The sequence below is a fragment of the Aotus nancymaae genome, unplaced genomic scaffold (genome assembly GCF_030222135.1).
Source record: "Aotus nancymaae isolate 86718 unplaced genomic scaffold, 86718_ANA_hifiasm-v0.15.2.pri h1tg000088l, whole genome shotgun sequence".
Lineage (NCBI taxonomy): Eukaryota > Metazoa > Chordata > Mammalia > Primates > Aotidae > Aotus > Aotus nancymaae.
The window spans coordinates 16,503,029-16,527,366 of NW_026988503.1; the positions used below are offsets into that span (position 1 = coordinate 16,503,029).

The following is a 24,338-nucleotide window of genomic DNA, read 5'->3' on the forward strand; positions in this document are numbered from 1 at the left end:
CCATAGTATCCTTGCCTACCCTCCAGCATGCTTGAATTTCACTTCTTTCTTACCGCAAACTTGCATCACCCCTCTTCCTCACTCTCAGGTGATCATGACCTCACCTCTTTCTTGCATGAGACAATAAACAATCAGATACAAACTCAAGTTGCAATCAGATTAATAAATCTACTTACCTCTGCCTTCTCTCATGGTAGAATGGAGGAAGTGTCTTGGATCTGATACAAAGCTAGCCCCTCCCCTTGTGCTGCGAATCTTACTCCCTCAACATTGTTATGCTGCAATCACTGTTTTCTCTCTCATGCAGCATCAATTACTCTCAATTTACTGAATCATTTCCATTAGCAACAAACTTTGATATTACAGCCCCCTCTAAAAGGTCTTCTATCTCTCCTCCTATTTATATCTCACTTCTACTTCCCTTCCACAATTTATCCTTACTAGGCTTTTGTTTCCAACATTTCATTACAACTGCTGATGTAAAAGTCACTAATGACCACCATGTCCCCAAGTTCAATGGTCACTTCATCCTCAGCGATCTCTAAGTAGCATTTGCTAGCTACAACTCTTTCTATCTTGAAATACCTCCTTCTTTTTGTTTCTGTGATGTTTTCTGGCTTTTTTCTTCTCTCACTGGCCATTCTTTGTCAGTGTGCTGTTGGCTTTCCCTTTTCTGACCACTGTATAATTTAAGGAATGTCCCAGGATTTGGGTCTGGGTCATCTTTTTCTTCTATCTATGCCATCTTTCCTCAGTTTTAAATGCCATCTCTATACAGAAAATAAATTCCCAAATTTATTTTCCCCATGAGTTTCAAATTGGTATTTCCAGCCTATACACAATTCTGCTATCTCAGATTCACTTCAGAGATTTTTGTAAATTCTATGGAGGTGATCTCTCCAAACTATAATGCATCTAATTATTTTTTTTCAACAGACTATTTTAAGAAGTGCTGGTCCTAATAAATAAAATACTAACTCAAAAAAATGTTAATTCTGAAGTTGACAGAATTACTTATGGGCTGAAAAATTAAGACAGTACAATTAAATACAAGTATACCACATGCTGAAATCTCTCCACAATTCATTGGAAGGAGAAGAGGAGTAAGTTTTAAATAACAAACAAACAAAAACAAACTAACCCTAAACAAGTCAATTTAAACATTTTTAGATACTAGATACCTACTTTCACTAGTAGGCAGTATTACATAATATATTGGCAGCATTATAGTTGAATGTAAGCACATTTTTTCCTGCAAATTTACACAGTATTACAAGTGAGAAATCTCTATTGACAATCTAGAAAAATGCTATAAAGTATTCATAGAAAATAAAGTTGAAACACAGGATGATTTTAGTTGCAAGCAGCTTACAACTTATGTTTTGGTTATACTTTGAGAAAATGATCCTTACCTCTTAGGAGTTGGTGATGCAAAACGTAGTTCTTCAAATGAATAATTTTCATAAACCTTTAAGAAAGAGACCAGTAACAACTGTAAAATCATTTAGAAACATTCTCAATTAATAGAGTGGTACATTATTCAATAAATGCTTGTGAGACAACTGATTATTCATATAGGAGTAAAAGATAAAATTCAATGATCTACATTAGACCATTTATTAAAGATAAATTCTATGTGGTTTCAAGATCCAAAAGTAAACACCAAAACTTAAAAGAACAAAAGAAAAAAAACGGGTAACATCTTTCGAGTATATTAAAATTTTAAAGTTCTCCAAAACAAAGATACTATAAAGATAGGAAAAACCTCCACCTCAGAGAAGGAGATGTGTAACTTGTACAACCCAAAGTTGATATGCATCCATAATACACAAAGAATAAATCCATACAAAAGAGATACACAACACAAAAGAAAAGAGAGTCAAGACAATTCTCTGAACAAGAAATCTGAAAGGTCAATAAAGAATAGAAAACTTATTTAACTAAACTTGGAAGAAAATACAAATTAAAACAAAACCAAAATAAATCATATCATGGTCATCAAATTGTGTTGATAAGAACCAGACACTGAGGAGAACATGCAGCACCTGGTACTTTCATACATTGCTTGTGGGAGTGTGAGTTTTGGCAATATTTAATGTAGTTGAAGACATGCATGCCCTACAACTTAGCATATCCACTTCTAGGTATGTATCTTCCAGAGACTCTTGCTCATGTACAAAAGGCGACAAATACAGAATGTTTATTTCAGTACAGTTTATAGTAAGTGTCCATCAATGAGAGAATGGACAGATTATGGAATAGTAACCCAATGGACTAATGTAAAGCAGTTAAAATGAATGAACTATAGCTACATGGCTGAACCTCAAAAACAACATTGAGCAAAATCTGGTAAAATGATATGTACAATATGATACTATTTTATAAACTTCCAGAAAACATATTGAACAATCCAAAATATACTGCTTATGAATAAATTTGTATCCAGCAAGAGCCTAAAAATATATACAGGAATGAGAATCACTACACTCAAGAGAGTGGTTACCTCTAAGGAAGGGTGGTAATGAGTTTGAGGAAGGATTTATGCAGGCTTCAATTGTACCTGAAGAACCTGTTTCTTAATAAAAAATAACAAAATGACCTGAAACAATTATGGTAAAATGTAAAGACAAAAATGGGCTGTAGGTACATGAAACTTGGCACATTATTCCCAATACTTCTCTATGTCTGCTACATTGCCAAAGAAATCATTATCTTTCAAGGTTCAGGTCAAGATGTCCAACTGCTCATCCACTTCTAACTTCTCCTGTACTTATAGTAAAAAGATGCACACTCAAAGCCCCCTTCCTTCTCTCTACCCTTTTTGTTTTCATAAAAATAAATCAGAACTGTTTTAGCTGCCTACCTACTCAAAAGTTACACATAAGAAAAATCCAAGTTAGGGTTGAGTCTTTAGCCATACAAAGGTGTGAAAAGAAGGAAATTCAGATTTCTAGACTTTCAGTACAATGTATCTTCCACTTCATCATTTTCCTTCAAATACATATTATTTTCACACTTAGTAATGAAAGAAGAGACCAGATCTTCTCACTTTTCCAACCTCTACAATACTTGGCTCACTACTGGGTGGGTACATAGTATCTGTGAATGGTTGATAAGGAAAATTTCCTTTCCTGGATCATGAATTAAAATTTCACAGAGACTGTTTGGGAATGGTATTTTATACCTGCTCTAAACCTAGGCTACTCAGAACATGTTAAAAATATTGCATTCCATTGTGGTAACAAAATTTGCAAAAGAAATTATACAAATTGAAGCATGTTCATAGGAAACTAAAAGATTAGGGAGGTAAGGAGACTAGAAACTAAATTTCTTAAATAAGAATGTTTAGCCTTGAATTTTTTAATAGCCAGTGGACAATTCATCTTGAACTCTAACTTTTCATTCCCTGATTTCTTTAACCTCAACAACTTCAACTTTATTTCGGCCACTCACACCAAAAGTCACAGACCCGTGACATTACTCAGAACTGTTCTATCTCTGAAATCAAATAAAATGGCCTGCTCAGTTTTTTACCTCAATAACCACTCCTGTATCTACTCCGACGTCTAGTCCTTCTTACTTCCTTGACTCTCTGAAGTTTCTTCCTTTCTAAACTAAGTTAGGTTCCACTGTCCTCTCTTTAGCTACCATATGCTCAACTTCCTTATTCCCGTTCCTTTGCTGATCTAGCAAAATTTTAATGCTGGATCAATCCAAATGATTATTTTATCCATGCTCATACGACTCACACTGTTATTCACAAATGTTCTTCAATTTCAACTGATTATTCAAAGGCCTCCGATAAATCTTTTCTGATCAGTGCTTTCTTTCAATCTCTATGATAACAATTTCATTTTTTTCCATTTGTTTCAGAACCTTGACCCTAAGATTCATCACTTCCATTTCCAACCCAAACTATATAATTACTGTTTTAAATAATTCCTTTGGCTGCAAAACCTACAAATTTACTAGAATCTGTATTAAGTTTTCTTTTTCTTTTCCTGGTAGAATGAAACATCAGAGTAGATACAGGAGTGGTTATTGAGGTAAAAAACTGAGCAGGTCATTTTATTTTGATTTCAGAGATAGAACAGTTCTGAGTAATGTCACAGGTCTGTGACTTTTGGTGTGAGTGGCCGAAATAAAGTTGAAGTTGTTGAGGTTAAAGAAATCAGGGAATGAACTTCTTTAACCTTAACAACTTCCTGTGATCACTCCTCCTCCTATTTAAGGCCAATGCTACCACTTGAGCTCTAAATCCTATTTTTATATTTCAGAGTATCTTTGTTGTTTTCTTTCTCTCAATTATCTCCTAATCAGCACTCAAATATACAAGTCAGTCTCTATTAAGAAGACCCCATACTCCAAAGCCTTCACTCAATTCCATCTCCTCTGGTTCTTTCTATAGTCAAACATCTTGAGAGGCTTATCTATACTCACTTCAGCCATTCCCTTAACTATGTGTTGCTTCTTTGGCTAGTATTCTTACCAGTGTAGACTGTGTTTTCTTTTCCTTTCTTTTTCTCTTATCTATCTTGTAAATTGATGCTTCTCAAAGTATAGGTTTTAAATTTGAATCACTCTGCATATCTGTTTCAGGCAAACTCCTGAACTTCTCTCCAAACCCACTGAATCTAAATCTTTGGGTGCTTGGAAATCTTTTTTTTAAAGTACACGCTCCAGATACTTCCAATGTAGACAAGAGTCTAAGACTCAGTGACACTGGTGTTTCTTAGGATCCTGTCCTGGAGCTTCTGTCTTCACTCACCATAGACTTCATAAGTAATGTAAGTGCTAATAATATCTGAATCCTTTTCTTGAGGTCAGACTGTGATCACTCAGGTCTGTACATCCAACTTTGTTTTATACATCTTCACATAAGTATTTCAGTATGTAAAGTATTTAAGTATCTAAAACTCATCACATCCAAAACTGACTCTGTTATCTTTCTCAATCAAAACCTGCTCCTCTTCCAGTATCAATTGGACACAAGCTCAAAATGTGAATTTCATCTTTTATTTCCTTTCTTCTCTTTACTCTACCTCCACTAGCTACCAAGTTCTACTGATTCTATTGAATCTATACTGATTGACAACTCACCAGTCTAAGTGATCAGTGTATCTCACCAAATTAAGTCAATAGTCCCCTATAGAGACAAAAATCAAGCCATGTTTCTTGATCATCTGCCCAATTACACTGTCCATATTCCACCATGATCTTTGTAAAACACCAATCTAATCAAGCCATTCCTCTACCCAAAAGCCTTCAATGGCTCACCACTGCACTCTGAAAATGCCAAAAGTACAAACTTCAGCTTTGAATAATGACTATCTTGATAATTTAGACTAACATTGCCTCTGATGATAACTAAAACATCCAAAGTACTTATTTTTAAATGCCCAACATTATTAGATAGCTAAAAAGCCTGAAACATTCTAGGAGGTACATCTGGCATTTGAGAGAACCCAAAATTGAAGGGGGCATAGGTAAACCCTGAAATCCTGAAGAGAAACATTCTAGCAGGAATAGTAAACTGCAAATAGACAAGTACTTAGAAATTTTATTCTATTTTTATTCTTTGTAGAGATGATGTCTCAGTATGTTACTGAGGCTGGTCTCGAACTCTTGGTCTCAAGTGATGCTCCCTTCTTGGCCTTCCAAAGCACTAGGATTATAGGTGCGAGCCACTATTCCTGGTCAAAAGTAAGCAAGTACTTTCACAGGACCTAAAACTCAGCCTAAACCACCTGTATCTCTGATTGGATTAACTTGACCTGTAATTGGTAATCCCCTCTGGACATTTGCCAAAAACCAATGAAAACCCTCTGTGAAGATAGACAAAATCATCTTTAAAGTGTTGCTGCAAATTTAATATCCATCAAACACTCTTTGGACTTATAATTTCATGTCTGCATCTGAATCACTGAAATGTTGGTTAAATAAATGAATGCTGAAAACTAAAATTTTTCTGATAAGTAAAATAAATTACCTTCATCATTGTTATGGCAATATATCGAGCTTCCTTCACTATCATTGGTTCATATGAAACGTCTAGCTTTGGTGATGCCAGCCCTCCAAAAGTCATGTCAGTATTAGCAGGTGCAGTTGTTACTGCAGGACTGCCAGGAATCCTTTGAGGTTTCTTTACTTGATCTTGCTGTAAAGACGTTTTTTTCTGAGAAACAGGGACAGCTTTCACTTCCACCTAAACATGGTATCATAGAAACCAAATACTATTATTATTTAATTGTTGTTGACATCAAAAGAAGCAACTTACAGTTATAAACTCATAATTATGCACACTTTATGTTAGCATTGGTCTTAGGCATTCCCTTCAAAGGCTTATTCAACAGAGTTAGAATGACCTCAAGATGGGCTGAGAATACAAACTATGAACACAGTGTAAAACAAGGCCTCGTATTTTTGGAATACGTATTCAGAGATATCAAAACATAAAAACAAATACACCATTAATAAGTTACGGATAAGATAGCAGAATGAATCTACATCAAACTCTCGCAGGGACTAACACATTATTTTATCAGGTAATCCAAGTGTAAATGCTTTCCCACAATCTCAACACGTTTTAAAGCAGTAATGTCAGTTTCAGCTGCACTGTTCTACAGAAGAAAATGTACTCTATTGATAGAAGTTTTAAAAATTAACAAAATAAAACAAATTTTATACCTAAAGCCCAAAGATATTTCTTTACTCTGGTGAAGAAACAGTATTATTAGACAGCTCTATCACCAGCATAATCATTTAATTTAAGCAATTAAACTTTGCAACTCAATTTTTTCAACAATAAAACGGGACTATCTTTCATCTACTAACTCTACTGTATAGATGAAAGGACAGATTTGTTAAGGGATGTTAATATGTTGAAAATACAAATTGTCTTATAAAAATACTTTTCAGAAATATTTTCCAGGAATTATAAGAAAACATTCTGTTTTCATTAGCTTATGCATTGGCAGAAAAACACTTGAGCCCTAGGCAAGCAGAAATTTACACACAATTTGAATACAACTTTAGCTCTTCAGCAGGTATCACCATTCTGAGTTTTATTCAAAGTTTCTGCTGTTCCTTATAAGACTACAGTTTTGTGGTTGGCAAGAATAGGTAATCCAACAATAGGATTGTTACAGAAATAGAAAAAGTAGCAGAGATAAAAGTGACAGTATTATATAAGTAATTGAGGCCTACCTCAGAACTACAGAATGTCTTTAATGTTTATTGTTCTTAATAACGACATTCTATGGACTCAGTAGTTTGAGACTTTCCCTATTTACATAATGTTAGGCACAGGTGACAAATACGTTCCATTAAGTGACCACCATCTTCAGGTGAGGTTACAAGAGATCAGTATTTGGACTGACATAATCCCCTGGCAATATTAAAAACCCATTCTTATATTTAACAAATAGCAGTTTACAGGTATATGGTAAAAATTTCAACTCAAACATATGTGACAGCATTAAAAGCTTTAAACTTTAAATATAATTTAAAAATGTGAAGATGAAACAGACAGGAGGTAGGGAATTACTGGGTAGAAGGTGGTTCCCCAATAAAGGCCCCACCCTCAGGCCTAGAAACCACGTCCCTAAATGAGAACAGTTATCCTTGTATTCCCGTCCAAATGTTACCTTTTTGACCCACTCTGCCGCCCCCCACCCTGTGCCCATATAAATCCCAGACTTCAGCTGGCACAGAGATAAGTGGCTGGAAATCAAGAGAAGAAGCAACTGACAGATGTGGCTTAACCTCAGGCATGACTTCGGAGAGAAGCCTGGCTAGAGATAGCTGAGATTCAGGGAAATATCACCTTCTCACACTATCCCCTTTCCAGCTCCCCTTCTGCTGAGAGCCACTTTCAACACTGCATTCATCACTTTTCAAACCTTTTGTGTGACCTGATTCTTCTTGGATGCTCTACAAGAATTCAGGACACACTGGGTGCAGAAACGCAAAAAGGCTGTCATGCGGACTCTTCACTGAGCTGTTTAACACAGCCATCCACAGACAACAAAGGTTAAAGAGTGTTAATTGTGACATACCCCTAGATGTGAGGCTGTGGGGCTGGATGGAGACCAAAACCACTCGCTTGGGCCCTGGCACCTGCTTGCCTGCGTGCTCCCCCTCCTGCAAGGGGTTTGAGTGCAGTGGCCAAGTAAATGGACCACAACCCTGTTGCAAGTCCCATGAAGGGGTAAAGGGAAGTCTCCTGCCTCAAACATATTTGATTTTAAATTACACATACTATTTTTATACATACTATTTCAATTTAACCTTTCTGTAAGTAACTATGTTTACCCTAAGTATTTAATAAATTATCATTAGAGTCTATGTGTGTATGCACCATGAACCTTGAAGTAAACCACTGAATAATTTTATACTTTAAGAATACTGAGACACAGAATAACCATTCTGCTTTCTTTTACAAACTATGCTACTTAAAAAAAATTGTTATTCTTTTATTTCTTATGTGACTTTATCTTGTCAATAAATAAGATTGCCTTAAAATAAACTTCTTTTTTTCTTTTGAAACAGAGTTTTGCTCTTGTTGTCCAGGCTGGAGTACAATGACACAATCTTGGCTCACCGCAACCTCTGCCTGATGGGTTCAAGCAATTCTCCTGCTTCAGCCTCCCAAGTAGCTGGGATCACAGGCATGCACCACCACGCCTGGTTAATTTTGTATTTTTAGTAGAGATGGGGTTTCTCCATGTTGGTCAGGCTGGTTTTGAACTCTCAACCTCAGGTGATCTGCCTGCCTCAGGCTCCTAAAGTGCTGGGATTACAGGTGTGAGCCACTGCACCTGGCTAAACATTTCTTTTTAATTCACAGGAAGTTTCAAAATAGATGAAATGTCCTATATGCCTTTCACTCAGGTTTTCCCAATGGTTACATTTTATCCAACACTATCAATTACTGATGGCACAGAACCAAAACCAGGAAATTGACATTGGTACAATATGTATGTTTGTTCTAAGTCACTGTATCATATATAGGAACACTCGTTTTATAAGTAAAAAATTTTAACAATAACATTTGCTACTTTTTAAAGCATTTGGAACTCACTGAAATATTAGCTGCAAATCAATTTTTATGTTTCAAATAATTAGCTATTATTGCATAAAGATTTTAACAATTTCTGAAGAGTCTAAAGTACTCCTAAGACTTTATTCATATACTATCAGGTTGAAAGTAAAATAGATTAATTTTCTTTTCAGCTAATATGATAATGTGATATTTATAAATTAAACATCACTAAGAGCACAAATCATGTAAGCAATGTGCTCTTATTTTTTATTCAGTCAGGTAAGATGTTACATTGGCATTGCATTTCTTCATGCTATAAATGAAAGAATGCATGAAGTAGCTGAAATGGTCCTACTGAAAACAATATTGAGGCAAAATTAGCTACCCTGTGAGCAAAGAGGATTTTTGTGGCTTAATAAACTCTAAGCTTCAAACAACCAATTACTCTATAAGACAAATTTGAAGGAGCAGAGGGCTGAGGACTTCCTATATAAAATTTTATTCAATATAACTTTTTTAAAAAATGAATATTTTAAATGAGATATTCATATTAACAATTATATATAATATGCTCTGGAACATCATTATAATTAATAGTTCAGGTAAGAGGTATCCTAAAAACTATATATTCATCAATATGGTATACAACTATTTCCATTCCTCACTCTTTTACGATCTAAACTCATATATTTCTAACTTATTTAATGAGTATTATTTTCAAAATGTGGTTTCAGTAATACCAAGCACAGAATGTATGTGAGTCTCTCTAAACTACATATAAATTTAAAAATGTATTCTTTCATGAATTTATTCAATCAATATGCATAGAGGGCCTTCCCTCTATGTGCCTAGCACTCTACAGATGGATACTTTCTTATCCCTCCTTTGAATCACCACTAACATGTAGCAAAATGTACAAACAAAAAACCATATGTAACTTGGAAACTTGGGGACTAATTAATATAAACAAGTCATTTAAACAAACTTTTGGCATCACCCATTATATAAAGAAGGAAGAACAAATGAACTCTCAGCACTTGGCGTTTCTAAAGTTTTATCAGTCACTGTAGCCAGTATATAGATGTCTGCTAATTTAATTCAGTTATAATTACCTTCATATTGGGAACATGTACCACATCCCCATACTGGTCTTTTGTTTGAACGGTTATGGTGGTAGGCCAACCACAACGAATATCATCCTTATTCAGGATCAAAGATGTTTTCTGAGGATCAGCATATGAATCTGGCTGAAGCCACCTAACAGTAATGAAAAACAAAACCCCAAACATTGATCAGCATCTTCAATGATTAATATAAGATTAAGTGAAATGAACAAAACTTGTATCAAACAAAATGCTAAAACAGTATCTTCATTTCCAATTCAGTGACAATCACGAGTCTCTCCCTTGGAAACTGTTAAGGACAAATTAATTAAAATAACATGCCAAAGCACAGATCATTTCTGATATTTAAGTATAATACAAAAATACTTTTTAAAACCAGAAAACTTGAAATTTTAACTATGGCTAATTTAAAATCACCAAGAACATGAATGTAGGTTGTGTAAAATTTGAAGTCCTGAGCAGGCTCATTCTCTCTGAAGGAGCTCCGCTTACTCTGCCAGCCTGGAAGCCTGGAAAAAGCACGTCTCTATAAAAGCAGGGGCAGAAATGGTCCTCTGCTTGCCTGAAAGCAGCGAGGTTCAAGGTGTACTGCCAATCTTTTTTTCACAGTTTCTTTAGTATCTTCCTCATTACCTTGCTTTCCACCTAAAGTGCATCAGTGTCCTATAATTTACGATGTCCATTCCTGAATTCATTCTGTGATCTACACTGGAGTTGTCCTGTGAGCTGAGTAGTAATTCTACCATGCATTACATAAAAATGTCTACAGTATATAGTAGTGAGGCTGACTTAAGTGATTTGAGATTCCTCTGCAATCACTATTTTGTGATTTTTAAAAACTAAAGAGTAATTCCTGCAATTTTAAAATTAAAACCAGAAAGAAGTTAGATTTTTTTTTAAATTGTAAAATCATGCAGGCCAGCATATTTTTTTCCTTTTCATCCTAAAAACAAAAAGCAAAAAAAAAAAATCAATGAACAACTATAATATATTTAATTTAATTATTATTATTATTTTTGAGACAGGGTGTTGCTCTGTTGGCCAAGGTGGATTACACTGGCACAATCACAGCAACCTCTGGCTCCAGGGTTTGAGCAATCCTCCCACCTCAGCCTCTAAGTAGCTGGAACTACGGTGCATGCCTCCATGCCTGGCTCATTTTTGTATTTTTTGTAGAGACAAGGTTTCACCATGTTGGCCAGACTGGTCTCGAAATCCTATGCTCAAGCAATCCACTTGCCTCAGCCTCCCAAAATGCTGGGATTTCAGGCATGAGCCATCACACCTGGCCTTATCATGTATTTTAAAACATTTTAAAATGCTTTAAAATATTAACTATTTCAGGCTGGGCAACATGGCAAAACTTTGTTTCTACAAAAATTACAAAAAAGAAAAATAGCCAGCTATGGTGGTATGACTGTAATCCCAGCTACTTGGGAGGCTGAGGCAGAAGAATAGCTTGAGTCCAGGAAGTAGGCCTTACAGCGAGCTAAGATAATGCTAACGCACTCCAGCCTAGCCAACTTTTTTGAGACCCTCTGTGTCAAAACAAACAAACAAAAAACTCCAAAACCATCAAACAAACAAAAATATTAACTATCATTTTGTATTTCAGCAAGTTAATAATGCATAAACCAGATTTTTTAAAATTAGCACTTTAAAATCCTAATGATTCCCCTCTTTCATTTCAGAAATGAAGAAAGATGAAAGGCCTAAAATAGAGTAAGTAACTTAAAGCATATTTACCTTGCAAGCCTTCCACCACTTGATCCTGGGACACAGGCAATAAAATCATCCAGAAAAGACTGTTCATTGCTTTGGATTTGGAGTGGTAAACTTCCCTCAAGTGCTTCTAATATAGTTGGTGAATGAGAAAGAGCTAAACCCTTTCCAAGAATGCCAGAATGGGTTTTGCACACCTGTTAAGAAAGAATATTTATATATTTTTAAAGATAACACCTTAATTACATAAAATTTTTAAACACATGCAGATACTTTTAGATAGGCCTTCATGGAGAAATCACTTTCTCCCCATACCCCACTGTTCCTTCTTTTAACCCACAGAATAGGAAATTTCTAGGAGAGAAAAATGTGAGACAAATTTCCAGTCTCTTTTCTCCCTCAAAAATAAATGCCTTGTCAGAGATCTGCATGCTGGATAAAATGGTGTATCTCCTCTACGCCAGTCCTCTATGTATTATATCCTCATTTTTCAGGACCAGAGCTCCCTCTGTCAGGAGCTGTGGATGTCTCCTACTGTTTTCTTTTTGAGACAGGGTCTCACTCTGCCATCCAGGCTGGAGTACAGTGGTGCCATCATAGCTCATTGCAGCCTCGACCTCCTGGGCTCAAGCAATCCTTCTGCATCAGCCTCCCAAGTAGCTAGGAATACAGGTGTATGCCACCATGCCTGGCTAATTTTTTTAAACTTTTTTGTAGAGATGGGGTGTTGCTATGTTGCCCAGGCTGGTTCTGAACTCCTGGCCTGAAGCAATCCTCCCACCTTGGACTATCAAAGTTCTGGGATTACAAACCCGAGTCACTGTACCTGGCTTCCCTCCTTTTAGGTCCCCTTTACAGGTAGCTATCATGAGTAAGCTATGTCTGTTCTCCTGAGTGGGAGAGTATCAAGGTCTTGACTTGGGTGAAAACTGGGTGGAAGCCTGATTGTGGTGGCACACAAACCTCATTAGCCTGTCTAAGCCTTATTGAAGTTAAGAAAAAGAGGCAGATAAAACAAATTTTAGGTTTAACCTATCTAACAAGCAAGTCTTATGTTTTTGGAAAGACCTGCTTTAAATGCTGAAACTAAAAACTTTTTACTGATTATAAAATAAATTCCAAAAACATTTCTCATAGAAAATAATTATATTTCTAGTACTATCAAATTTATATAACAGTAATTTCTGCCTTCTATAATTATGCAGTTGCAAAAAACATCATCTTTGGAATCAAACAGACTTAGGTTCAAATCCTGGCTTTGGACAAATTATTTGCTGTGTGGTCTTAAGCTAAAAAGTTACCATCCCAGAATCTGTAAAATGTTTAAACTGGTGGTCAAATAATCTCTAACACAGTTATTATACAATTTAAGCTAAATAATGTATATAAAATATACAATATATTGCCAAACAGTGTTTAGTACATGTTAGATTATCACAATAACTACCTTACATGCCAAAAAGATAGGCAATTTGGGACATCATTTTTTTTTCTTGAACAATAACACAATAAAGATCTCTCCATATCGGGCGTAGCATAACAATCCCTGAAGTATAAACAATATATGAGCTCTGATACGGTTTGGCTCTGTGTTCCCACCCAAATCTCAACTCGAATTATAATCTCCACGTGTTAGGGGAGTGACCTGGTGGGAGGTGACTGAATCAATGGGGTGGATGATGGACGTCCCCCTTGCTGTTCTTGTAATAGAGTTCTTACAAGATCTGGTTGTTTGATAAGTGTGTAACCCTTTCCCCTCCTCTCTCTCCTACTGCCAAGTAAGACGTGCCTTGCTTCCCTTTTGCCTTCTGCCATGATTGTAAGGCTTCCCTAGCCATGTAGGAACTGTCAGTCAATTAAATCTCTTTTCTTTATTAATTACCAGCCTCAAGTAGTTCTTTATAGCAGTGTGGAAACGGACTAATGCTGTTTGATAGTTCTCCTTTCACTAAAATGTTGCCTGACACATATTGTTTATTTTTGAATCTTAAGGTACAAAGATTTAACTTTAAAAAAAGAATACACATAAGATGCCAATGGCTTTTTAAAACTCAGAAGTCTCTTAACATTAATGACAACATTACAGCTCCATATGCTTAGAACACAGTGTTCAAAATCATGGACTTTTTGTCACGAAACTGCCAGTGGCCATATCCCAGTGCAGTTGCTCACTAGCTGTGTGATCATGGGTGAACTGCCTAAAGGTTCTACGCCTCAACTGTAAATGGAGATAAAACTTTTTAATTCATAGTGTTGTCATGAGGAGTTAAAAATGCAATTACAAGGTCTGGGTACCAGTCTTTGTTTCCCACCCAAGTCTTCAATAAGTTATATAACTTCTTTGAACTTCAGTTATTATAATCGTAAGATGCAAGACCTAACATTGATTTAAAAGTGTAATTATAGAAACAGAGAGATAATATTAAAGATGCTGAAACCTATGAAATGCTCTACAGCTATTCTTTAAATCACTATTACTAATTGCATATAGCTAGTACAGAAAATAAGTATGATCTAAATCAGTGTTTTCCAAATGTGGGCTCAAAGTTCTGGGATCCATGGTAGAATCAGAAAAACTAGGGATAACAAAGTCTTCCTTTCTAAGACTCTAACTTTCTATTTTTGTCTATTAAAATGTCCTTTATTTTATAAGATACTGCTTATAATATGTAGTACATTTTTAAGGAGGGTTTTCACCTAATAATTTCTGGGGAAAAATAGTTTTGGAAAATTTTACAAATCTATCAAATCCTACGGTCTGAGGAACATGGATCCCAGATGAGTGACTCTCAACTTTTCTTCTGTCTTCATGACACTGCTAGATGCAAAATTTTCCCCATCACTGATGGTCTCAGTATGTGGCTGGCAATGGTTCTCACTTAGCAGTACATCAGAATCTCTAGTTTGACCTAAGTAGGTATTATTACAATTTGAAAAATGCTGCCTACAGATTCTGATATTTCCATCCTATTAGAGATTACTAGCTAGCTAAAGTCAGACTAACGAAGTAAGAAAACAATTTAATTGTCTCTAAGCAATTTTGAGAAATATTAGGTTGACAAAACAGATCCAAAGGGGTACTGCACTGAAATATAGTACTCATGTATTTCCATCCAGTGCCAAATGTGCTAGTTAATGCCTAAACAAGCAAAAACATAAAGCAAACAATAATAAAAACAACAAATGATGGCTCCCAATTGTCTACAGGCAACTGGCCCTAACCACTTAATATGACATAATGGTTTGTCACAGACTAAGCTCACCTCACCAACTGTATACCAACTGTACTACCTCACCTCTTGCTGCTTCCTATCAAAATTGATAACATAACTATACATCCTTTGTGAAATGTCTTTCCCCTTTCTCTAGCTGGAAAAAAAACAATTCTTTGAAGATGCAATTTAAATGGCCACAGCTCTCCAAGCCATCCTCTGTATCCTTGGCACTTAATTTGATCTTTCTCACAGACAATTTTTGTCTAACTCCAGAGTTAATTACCCACTGCATACACGGGGCTCACATGCGTCTCTCCCACCAAAGGGAGCAATTATCAGTTATTTATCTCTATAATACCAATGAATAGAGTGAAGTACTTAATGAATGAACCCAATGGTCAAGAAAAATAGGCTAATATGAGTGATAATACTTTTTAAATTAACATACAAAGTTTATCCTTATAACATTTTGGGACAATACCTGCAATGCAGCCTCCTCGAGAATTTCAAGATCTTCCTCTAATTCATTACCTGTCGTGCAAATAAAAAGTTTTAATAAAATATGTCAATATTTAGTTTAGTTTAATTTTCTAGTCCTTTGTATTCATTACATCTCCCCACCACCTTTTTTTTTTTTTTTTAAACAATTCTGTTATTCTAGATTGAAAAGATTTGTCATTCTGGATAAATCCCAGTGGCATACGTTTTAATATATAACATATTTCCAGTGGGAATATAAGCTACAATTCTCAAGGCAATACTCAAGTAGCTTCCATGGGTGATTTGCCAAAGATATATCCTACATTTATTAATGTAAATATATACTTTCTGAACTTAGTGTATTTGTTTTGTCTAAAAAAACAGGGAACAAATTATTTCAAATCTGAACCTTTATATTTTGGTTGCCTTACAGAAGAGCTATAACTTTAGTAAACAACAGGGAATCCCAGGAAAATGTAAGGCAGTGACTGTATCCCTTAGCCATTTTCTCCTTTATTGCTTAATATAGAATATATTTTATTTATTGATATATATTTTAAATGTTACTAATAAAGTAATACTTGTCCTATGGGAAATACTCAAATTGTACAGAAGTGTAGAACAAAACATTCTACATTCTAACCAGTGCCACGGCCTCTTGAAACTATCCAGTGTCAAAGCTTCTTATGTGTTGTTCTAGAAACTTTGTGTGAAAATCATAAATGTATATGTGTTTCAAGTACACATAAACATGCTTTTTTTTTTTTTTCTTTTGAGACAGAGTCTCGCTCTGTCACCCAGGCTGGATTGCAGTGGCACAGTCTCGGTTCACTGCAACCTCCACCTCCCAGGTTCAAGTGATTCTCCTGCCTCAGCCTCCCAAGTAGCTGGGACTACAGGCACCTGCCACCATGTTCGGCTAATTTTTTGTATTTTTAGTAGAGATGGGGTTTCACTATGTTAGCCAGGATAGTCTTGATCTCCTGGTCTCATGATCCACCCATCTAGGCTTCCCAAAGTGCTGGGATTACAGGCATGAGTCACAACATACTCTTTTGTAACATACAGAATAATGTGTGCAAAAATGGCACCCTCTTCTGCAACTTACTTTTCTCACTTAATATAATTTGGACATCTTTCCGTGTTAGGCCACATAGGTCTACTTTTTCAAAGAGCTGCATAGACTACCATTGAATGGCTATGCCATTACTTATTTAACCAGTTCCCAACTGAAAGACATTTTGGTTGTTTCTAGGTTTTACAATCACAAGAACTGCTATATTAATCCATCCTTCAACACATACTTTTTATTTGTGTAAGTACGTATATAAATTTTCTATGTCTAAAAAAGTATATACATGTAAAATTTAACAGCCATTGACAAAAATAGGTTGCTAGAAATTTTCCTCATGTGGATAGAATACGAGGTCTCATTTCCTCACATATATACCAATATTAAGTAGGAGAAAAGGAACTGAGAAGAATAAAAGGGACCAGGAAGAAAAAAGGCAATAAGGAAAGAAGGAAAGGCTGAGGAAGAGAAGGAAGAAATAACAGAGTGGGAAGGGTAGTCTTAAAGGAAGGAGTAAAGACAGATTTTTGGAAAGGTAAGAATTAGCGAAATACAATAATACCTTTTGGTCCCAAATACTGTGAAAAGAAAACTTTAAACCATGTATAAACATTATAGAATTAGTAAGCATTTTTGTTTTCAACTTTACTCTCTTGATTATAGATATATATCATACAAATTTGCTTCATATAAAAAAGCACCATTTCTGCCATTGCCTCATCTCTGTTCTGCTCCAATGAAAAACTCTTTTAAAGAGCTACCTATATTCAAACGAACTCCCCTTCCTTACTTTCCATTCTCCCTCTCTCTACTCTGAAAGACTTAACAGTTCTCTCATTTTACTAACATATTTCCTATTACATATACAAGCAACCAACAAGTCTTCAAATCCAATGATAGATTTTAATTCACTTCTCAGAGCATGCAAAAATCCCAGGAACATCTCCTCTCCTGGTTTTTCTCCTACTTCATGGCTGTTTCTTCACAGTGTCATTTGCAGCCTCCTCTTCCTGTTCCGTGCATCTTTGAAATTTTGGTAAGTCACAGCTTTAACCCCAAGCTATCTTCTCTTTCTTATCTACATTCTCTGGCTCATCTTTCATACAGTCCCATGTCTTAAATAGCAATCATATTCAATTACATTTATATCGACCTGTCCTTGTATGTAGACAATGAATATCCAGTTGTCTACTTGATATTTCCATTAAGATATTTAAGAAACATCTAGAGCTTTTGGTTTAATACTAGAAATTCAGTGCTTGGCTGAATACACACACTACACTCACTGCCTGGCTCAAAGCATGTATATGTATAAAAAGGGTGCCCATGTGAGTGTGTAAATTAATGAAGACCAGAGGATACCCTTCAGTCTCTAAACAAACTCAAATTACCAGTACATTAAGCAGTTATTGCTCATGAATATATGAGATTATAAAATTCAATTTGTAAATCTATTTCAGACCCTTTATAATAAATACATTCTACTCTTAAAAAAAAACTATCAAAAAATATCTAGTATTGGCACACTTACCAATAGGAAGTGCTAGGTCCTTCTTCATCAGAGCTGCTGCACAAACCCCACCAAGATTGGCTAATTCTTTTTCCAACTGGATGACTCCCTATGGAATTGCATTAAAAAAAAGCTGCTTTACAAATGTTTGAATGATAATATAATTTATCAACAAAATGTGATTTGAGTTCAAGCATTACTTCTGAAATTAGAAGGAAGCACATGGAGCTAATGGCTAAATCACAAGTAGAAGAGATTCAATACTCAATGTTGTAACTCAGGCTGGTTATAAGGTTCAGGTTTACAGGTTCATTGTTCAAATAACTGTTCATTCATTACTTTGGTCAACTTTGTCCTTAGTTTTATTTTATTGTATGATTTAAAACATTTAGACAAGATGATAGTCCCTTTGTGAAAACAGGTTCTATTATTTACTCAGAAAGGTATAGCCAACTGAGCAGGTTCAGGGCAGGTATAACTATACTTCAAAGGCTGGGTCATGTTGCATAAACTCCATCCTCTTCATGTATTAAAGTAGCAAAAGAGATCACTGTACATAATTAAATTACAAAGTATTTAGAATTATACACCCCTAGGTTAAAATTAAATTCTGACTTTTTATTTTTTGTAGAGAAAGGATTTCGATATATTGCCTAGGCTGGTCTCAAACTTGCTTCAAGTGATTCTCTTGCCCACCAAAGTGCTGCAAACATATGTGTGAGCCACTGCACCTGGCCCTGACTTTTTGAATATAGGCAATAGTACAATTTAAGTCAGAAGCACAACTCGCTGGCCCTTAAAAACATAATCTTACTTAAAAGAATAAAAAGATAATACATTCTTACCTCATCAGGTCCAGGGCTAAATTCATATCCAATTGCAAAACACTTAAAACCATAGAAAGAAGCTTTGTCATCTTTCACATAATCTGATGCAGTCTCCAATGAAAAAAGGGCCTCATTTCCTAAAAAAATGCCAGAATTGAGTTCAAAATCAGAAACAACTTTATAAAAATTTTCCTGTCTCTTATGCAATGGACTTTCTCTTTTATCACAAGATAGGTAGAAACACAATCATATACTATGCAACTTAAACAGACTTCTGGCAGGGAGAGTTCCTATATCTATTAGAGAAAATTGTACCAAAAATAACACTAGAAACAACAGGACTATCACAAATGAATTGTTATTTTTCTTCATAATCAAACTCCCTTGCTTAATAAAATATCTTTAAGTTACATGGGCAATCATTTTTTTCATTTATTTGCCAATTACTGAGGTTAGTTAGCCTTTTTATTTTTCGGAGTGGGCAATCCTCTACCCTGGCGTGTAGCTTATTCTGATCTTTTCACAAACAAACAAACAAACAAACAAACAGGCAGGTCAGAGTAGAAAGAAGTGGTTTCTAAATTTAAATTGCCTTAGTTTGAAGGATCACCAGAGTAGTCCTGGTTAACTGGTTAAGAATGTGACAGATCATAAGTTTAAAAATATGGTTTTAAAAACTTACTGAAATAATTTTCATTTACAGAAAAGCACAGTACCAGCAATAACAACTGTGCTTGTGTGCTCCATCTCTCCTGATCACACATACCCTGAAGCCAACTGAAACAGTTTTCACACAACTCAGAAGGTGGTTCACAAATTCCCTTACAAGAAAGGACTTCAGTCCTCACTTAAGTGCTGAAAATTTAGCACTTCCTGGGAAAATAAAAGATCTAATCCATTGTTTTCTATAGTTTGGTCCCAACTACACAGACAGCTAGCTACTCCTCAACATTAATACTCTGCTTTAGTCAAGCTAATCTTTTTTTCACAAAAATCCTTAAAACAATCTCTTCTCCAAAACTTGGATCAGGCTGTGACCCTTGCCCAGGGTACCTTATTTATTCCTCAAATGCAATCCAGATACATAGTAGGTCTTTAATAACTTTTTCTAAAAATTACTTAAACAATTTCAATGATACACCCTTACTAAATATACACAAATGCACACACTTTACCACATAAAACAGAAGTTAAAAAAAAAAAAAAACTTACCTGGCAACACCAAAACCATAGTAGGCCACCCAGAGGATCCTGAAAATTTCTTTAATTCTATCCATGAATTAAGATTTTCATGAACAGATGTCAATTTCGGTCCATATCCTGAATTCTGAACAGTTCTGACAGGAATCAATAAACGAAGGACATCTTCTGACTGTGCAGTGCCACACTGAGGGTCGAATTCGATTGTCATCCACCTTACACATTCTGGGAATGTCACCTGAGGTCAACAGGCAAGAGGACATGAATACAGATACATACACACAAGCACACACATCTGCATCTGTATGTGTGTGTATGTCTATGCCTTTATTAAAAGACACAACAGGATAAACTATAAAATTAAAATAGAACAAAATGTTACCTATGACAGAGAAAGAGGAACAGGGTGAAAAGGACAGAGATAGAAACTATATTTGTTTCACAAATTTGACTTCAAACTATGTAATTATTTAAAGAATTATAAAACAAAATCCAAATTTAGAAAACAACTCCTAAAATCTAAAGTAACCCTCTAAATGTATATCCAGTTAACTCATAATCATGCAGAGAGGGAGCATTCCAACTTACTTTAAACACAGTAATTTGACCATACATCTTAGATGGGATATACCTCCAAGACAAACACACACACACACACACACAGACACACACAGAGAGCAAATGAAATAATTTAATGATTTTCTAATTCTGCTATCCCAGTGTCACTGACAATAGGAATCTTGGATGTAAGAGAAAGGAAACTGTGGTGTGTCTATGGTCCTTATTTTGAATTAGTATCAAGAGTATAAACTCATGAGGTATTTTATCTTTAAAAAACTACATATACACGAAAATGTATCTATACATAATCATATATACATTTAAGTATATGCATATATATAACATGTTTGTGTATGTATAAAAGAAATCAGAACACTTTGAAAAAATGGTTAGTTCCAAGTCTGAGGCATTAAACGTAAGAGGAGCCTGGAACATCTTATACCAGAGAGCAAGGAAACTAGGAATGACTGCAAGGCATGTCTCAGAAAGACCCAGCAGGTAAGCTGAAGAGGCTCCCATCTAAAAATACATAGGATCCAGTTTCTTCAATAAACAGAACTCAAGGGAACAACAACAAAAAAAGAGCGAGACAGACGGAGACTTAGAGATTTAAAGGGACTTAAGATTAAAAGGGACTTAAGAGACATACTAATCACAATGTGTGGATCATATATGGATTCTGACTCAAACTCTTAAATATTTACATGATGTTTGAAGACATTGTTTTTTTCAGTGTGATAATACTATGGTTATTTTTAAGGGTCCTTATATTTTGGAGATATCATATCAATAAATATCATAAATGTGCTTTAAAACAACATTAAGGAAGTTAGGAAGTAGGTTGAGAATAAATGAGACAGGTCAAAGAGTCAAAACTGCTGAATCTGGGATGATGGATACACAAGTGCATTGTACTAGCTTGTTTACTTTTATATGCTTAATAGTTTCTACAATGAAAAGTGCAATATTTTACAAGCACACAAAATATAAATTTATCCTTCTCCTCCTTAATTTGCATGATACAATGTAAAAAACAAAGACTATGGATTTTGAATATTCTCTAATAACATTAAATTATATATGTTTGATACATTTTTTTTTTTAACATTTCATATAGACTACTTTAAATCTACACTGGCGTTGTAAATTTTCAGAGCTCAGGCTGTAGTACCACAATGTCAGTTCAAAAAATAAAGTTTAAAATTGTTAATGCTTACATCTACTACTATTACAAATCACAGCCTGAAGTTTAGCATTATATACCACACTATACTTGTAGGAAGATTTAAGAACAACTCTCATAAACCAATAAAATTTTATAACCTTTGAGATAAAAATTCTGTCTTAAATTATTTTGTATATCCAACAGTGCCTAACCACCTGCTGATTCTCTTTATTTAAATATTATAAAAGAAGCTACACTCATAAATACAGGCAAGGCATTCTTTTATTGTCAGAGAACCTCAAGCCAAGTTTTACATTTGAATCACACTAAAAACTGGTACCTACCTTGTAGTGCATCACACAGGCAGGTTTATATGGGTGCTCACTCTCTATGACAGCATAGTGACTGGAGGTTGTACAAGCAGAGAGGCCCTGTTCAGGCTGGTTTCCTGTGGTGCTATCTGTTGACTGATTTGGGTTGAAGGCAGGGGGTGCATACTTCTGATTCAAAATGGCAACTGATGGAAGCAATTGTTGGACAAGGCCAAAGACTTCTACAGCCACCTAGTACATATAAAAATATGGTTAAATGAGATACATGTGAAAGTGGTTCTAAAATTATAAATTGTAATAATTGTTAGTTATTCTAACTCATAAGAATTTCCATCTAGATTTTCTACTAGTTAAGTTTTTGTTCAAAGAGAAATCTGTTCAATTGATTAAAAAGATTTATCTTACATGTTACATGACTGTCTAAATCTATATTTTTAAGTACTTTTGTTTTTTCACGATCTGAAGTAAATCGGATTTTACTTAATTATGCCAAAGAATTAACAGTTTATTGTTTCTTCCATCTCTTAAATATATCACTGTTTTAAAACACTCTTATCCTTTAACACTGCTATGGTTATTAATGAAGATCATTTGACATCAACGTCACAAATCTGAAAAATCTCAGTTAACATAATCTTTCCTTACATAGAATATTTCTAAAATTTCTAAAATATAAAGCCAATAAATAAGCATAGCAATCCAGTAAACAATACTAAGAACACAGAAGTTTAAGAATTAGCATGTCTATTTCTGCTTGTTACCTATAACCCAGGTGCTCAAAGATGCAAGTTTTTGTAAAGACAAGACACAAAGTCTTTTTTTTAAAAGTATTAAGGAAAAAAACCATTCAAAGTTATAGAACTAAATTACATACCTTGGGAATAGCAGCAGCTACTGGTCCTATGTAGGCTATAATAAGAGGAAGCAGCATGGAAAACAGGCTGGAAGAACTAAGTAGTTCTGGAATGTCATCAGCTAAAAAAGGCATAAAAGGTATTAAAACTATAGTTATAAAGTAATTTCATTGTACTGTATACATGCTATACTAAATCTATATTCTGTTCTTTTGAGCAAAACTATAATTGACACTATTTGGGTGCTTGTCAAGGGCCTGGTACTATTCTAAAGGCTTTTTAGAATACATGCCTTATCTCAACTAATCCTCACAATAGGATACTTTCATTACCCCCAATTTTTAGAAAGGAAAACCAAGGCACACAGTGTTTAAGTATCTTACCCAAAATACTTAATACATAAGTACATGTACCTGAAAAATGACAGAGCTGGAATCAGAATTGAGGGTAATGGAGCCATTATTTTAAATTACTATTCTGGCACCAAACATGGCTGTATTAGTGACATTAGGCAAACTGCTTAATCTGTAACTTAGGATAACAACAGTATTCCCCTCATTTGGATGTTGTGAAGATTAAATGAGGTAATATATGTAAAACACTTAGAACAACACCTGCACATATTCAGCAGTCCAAAAATGTTTACTGTTAGTAAGCTATATTGCTTTCTGTTTCTCCAAGAAAAGCACTTTGCTGATTAACTTTTTAGTCAGTTATCCGTAAATATGGTGCTGGAAAGATAAGCTGAGTCTAGACTGTGAAGAACTTTATTTTATAGGCCAATTATTCTCCCAAATACTGATTCCTAGGTCTGCTGTTACAACAAAACAGGCTGCACACTTATTTAAAAAATAGTTTCTTAGCCTGGCTCCAGCCCCTGGGGATGGACCCAGTATTCTTCATTTTTAGCAAGCATCCCAGGTGGTTCTAAACTAGGTTTAGGAATTAACGTTATACAGTAAGGAGGTGGAGATAACAATATTTTTATGATAACTCTGCTGCCAGTGTGAAGAACAACTAAACAACTAGATGAGGAATGGGGGAAAGGTAGCAGTGAGATTACTGGAATATTATCCCCATATTTAAAAAAAATACATGTACTTGCACCCTGGCAGCCTAAACGCCACAGTGGAAGAACTGAAAGAGAGGAGAATACAAATTAGAGAGTTTCCAGTGGAAAAACTCATAGAGCTCAATTTAGACAACTGCCTCTAAGGAGACGGTTTGGTTAAT

General features: G+C 35.0%; 1 protein-coding gene across 7 annotated transcripts in view; it reads right to left on the minus strand.

Moving 5' to 3' along the window:
• MYCBP2 (MYC binding protein 2) overlaps positions 1-24,338 on the minus strand; it is a 279,351-nt gene that overhangs the window by 98,193 nt on the left and 156,820 nt on the right. For all 7 annotated transcript variants that reach the window (XM_012472003.2, XM_012472002.2, XM_012472001.2 and 4 more), the window contains 10 exons: positions 23,126-23,226; positions 22,264-22,482; positions 20,206-20,431; positions 19,012-19,130; positions 18,188-18,275; positions 15,586-15,635; positions 11,914-12,086; positions 10,156-10,300; positions 5,990-6,205; positions 1,413-1,468 (listed from right to left, as the gene is read on the minus strand). In XM_012472003.2, coding sequence (XP_012327426.1) covers positions 1,413-1,468; positions 5,990-6,205; positions 10,156-10,300; positions 11,914-12,086; positions 15,586-15,635; positions 18,188-18,275; positions 19,012-19,130; positions 20,206-20,431; positions 22,264-22,482; positions 23,126-23,226 — 1,393 coding nt within the window. The remainder of the gene's footprint in view (positions 1-1,412; positions 1,469-5,989; positions 6,206-10,155; positions 10,301-11,913; positions 12,087-15,585; positions 15,636-18,187; positions 18,276-19,011; positions 19,131-20,205; positions 20,432-22,263; positions 22,483-23,125; positions 23,227-24,338) is intronic.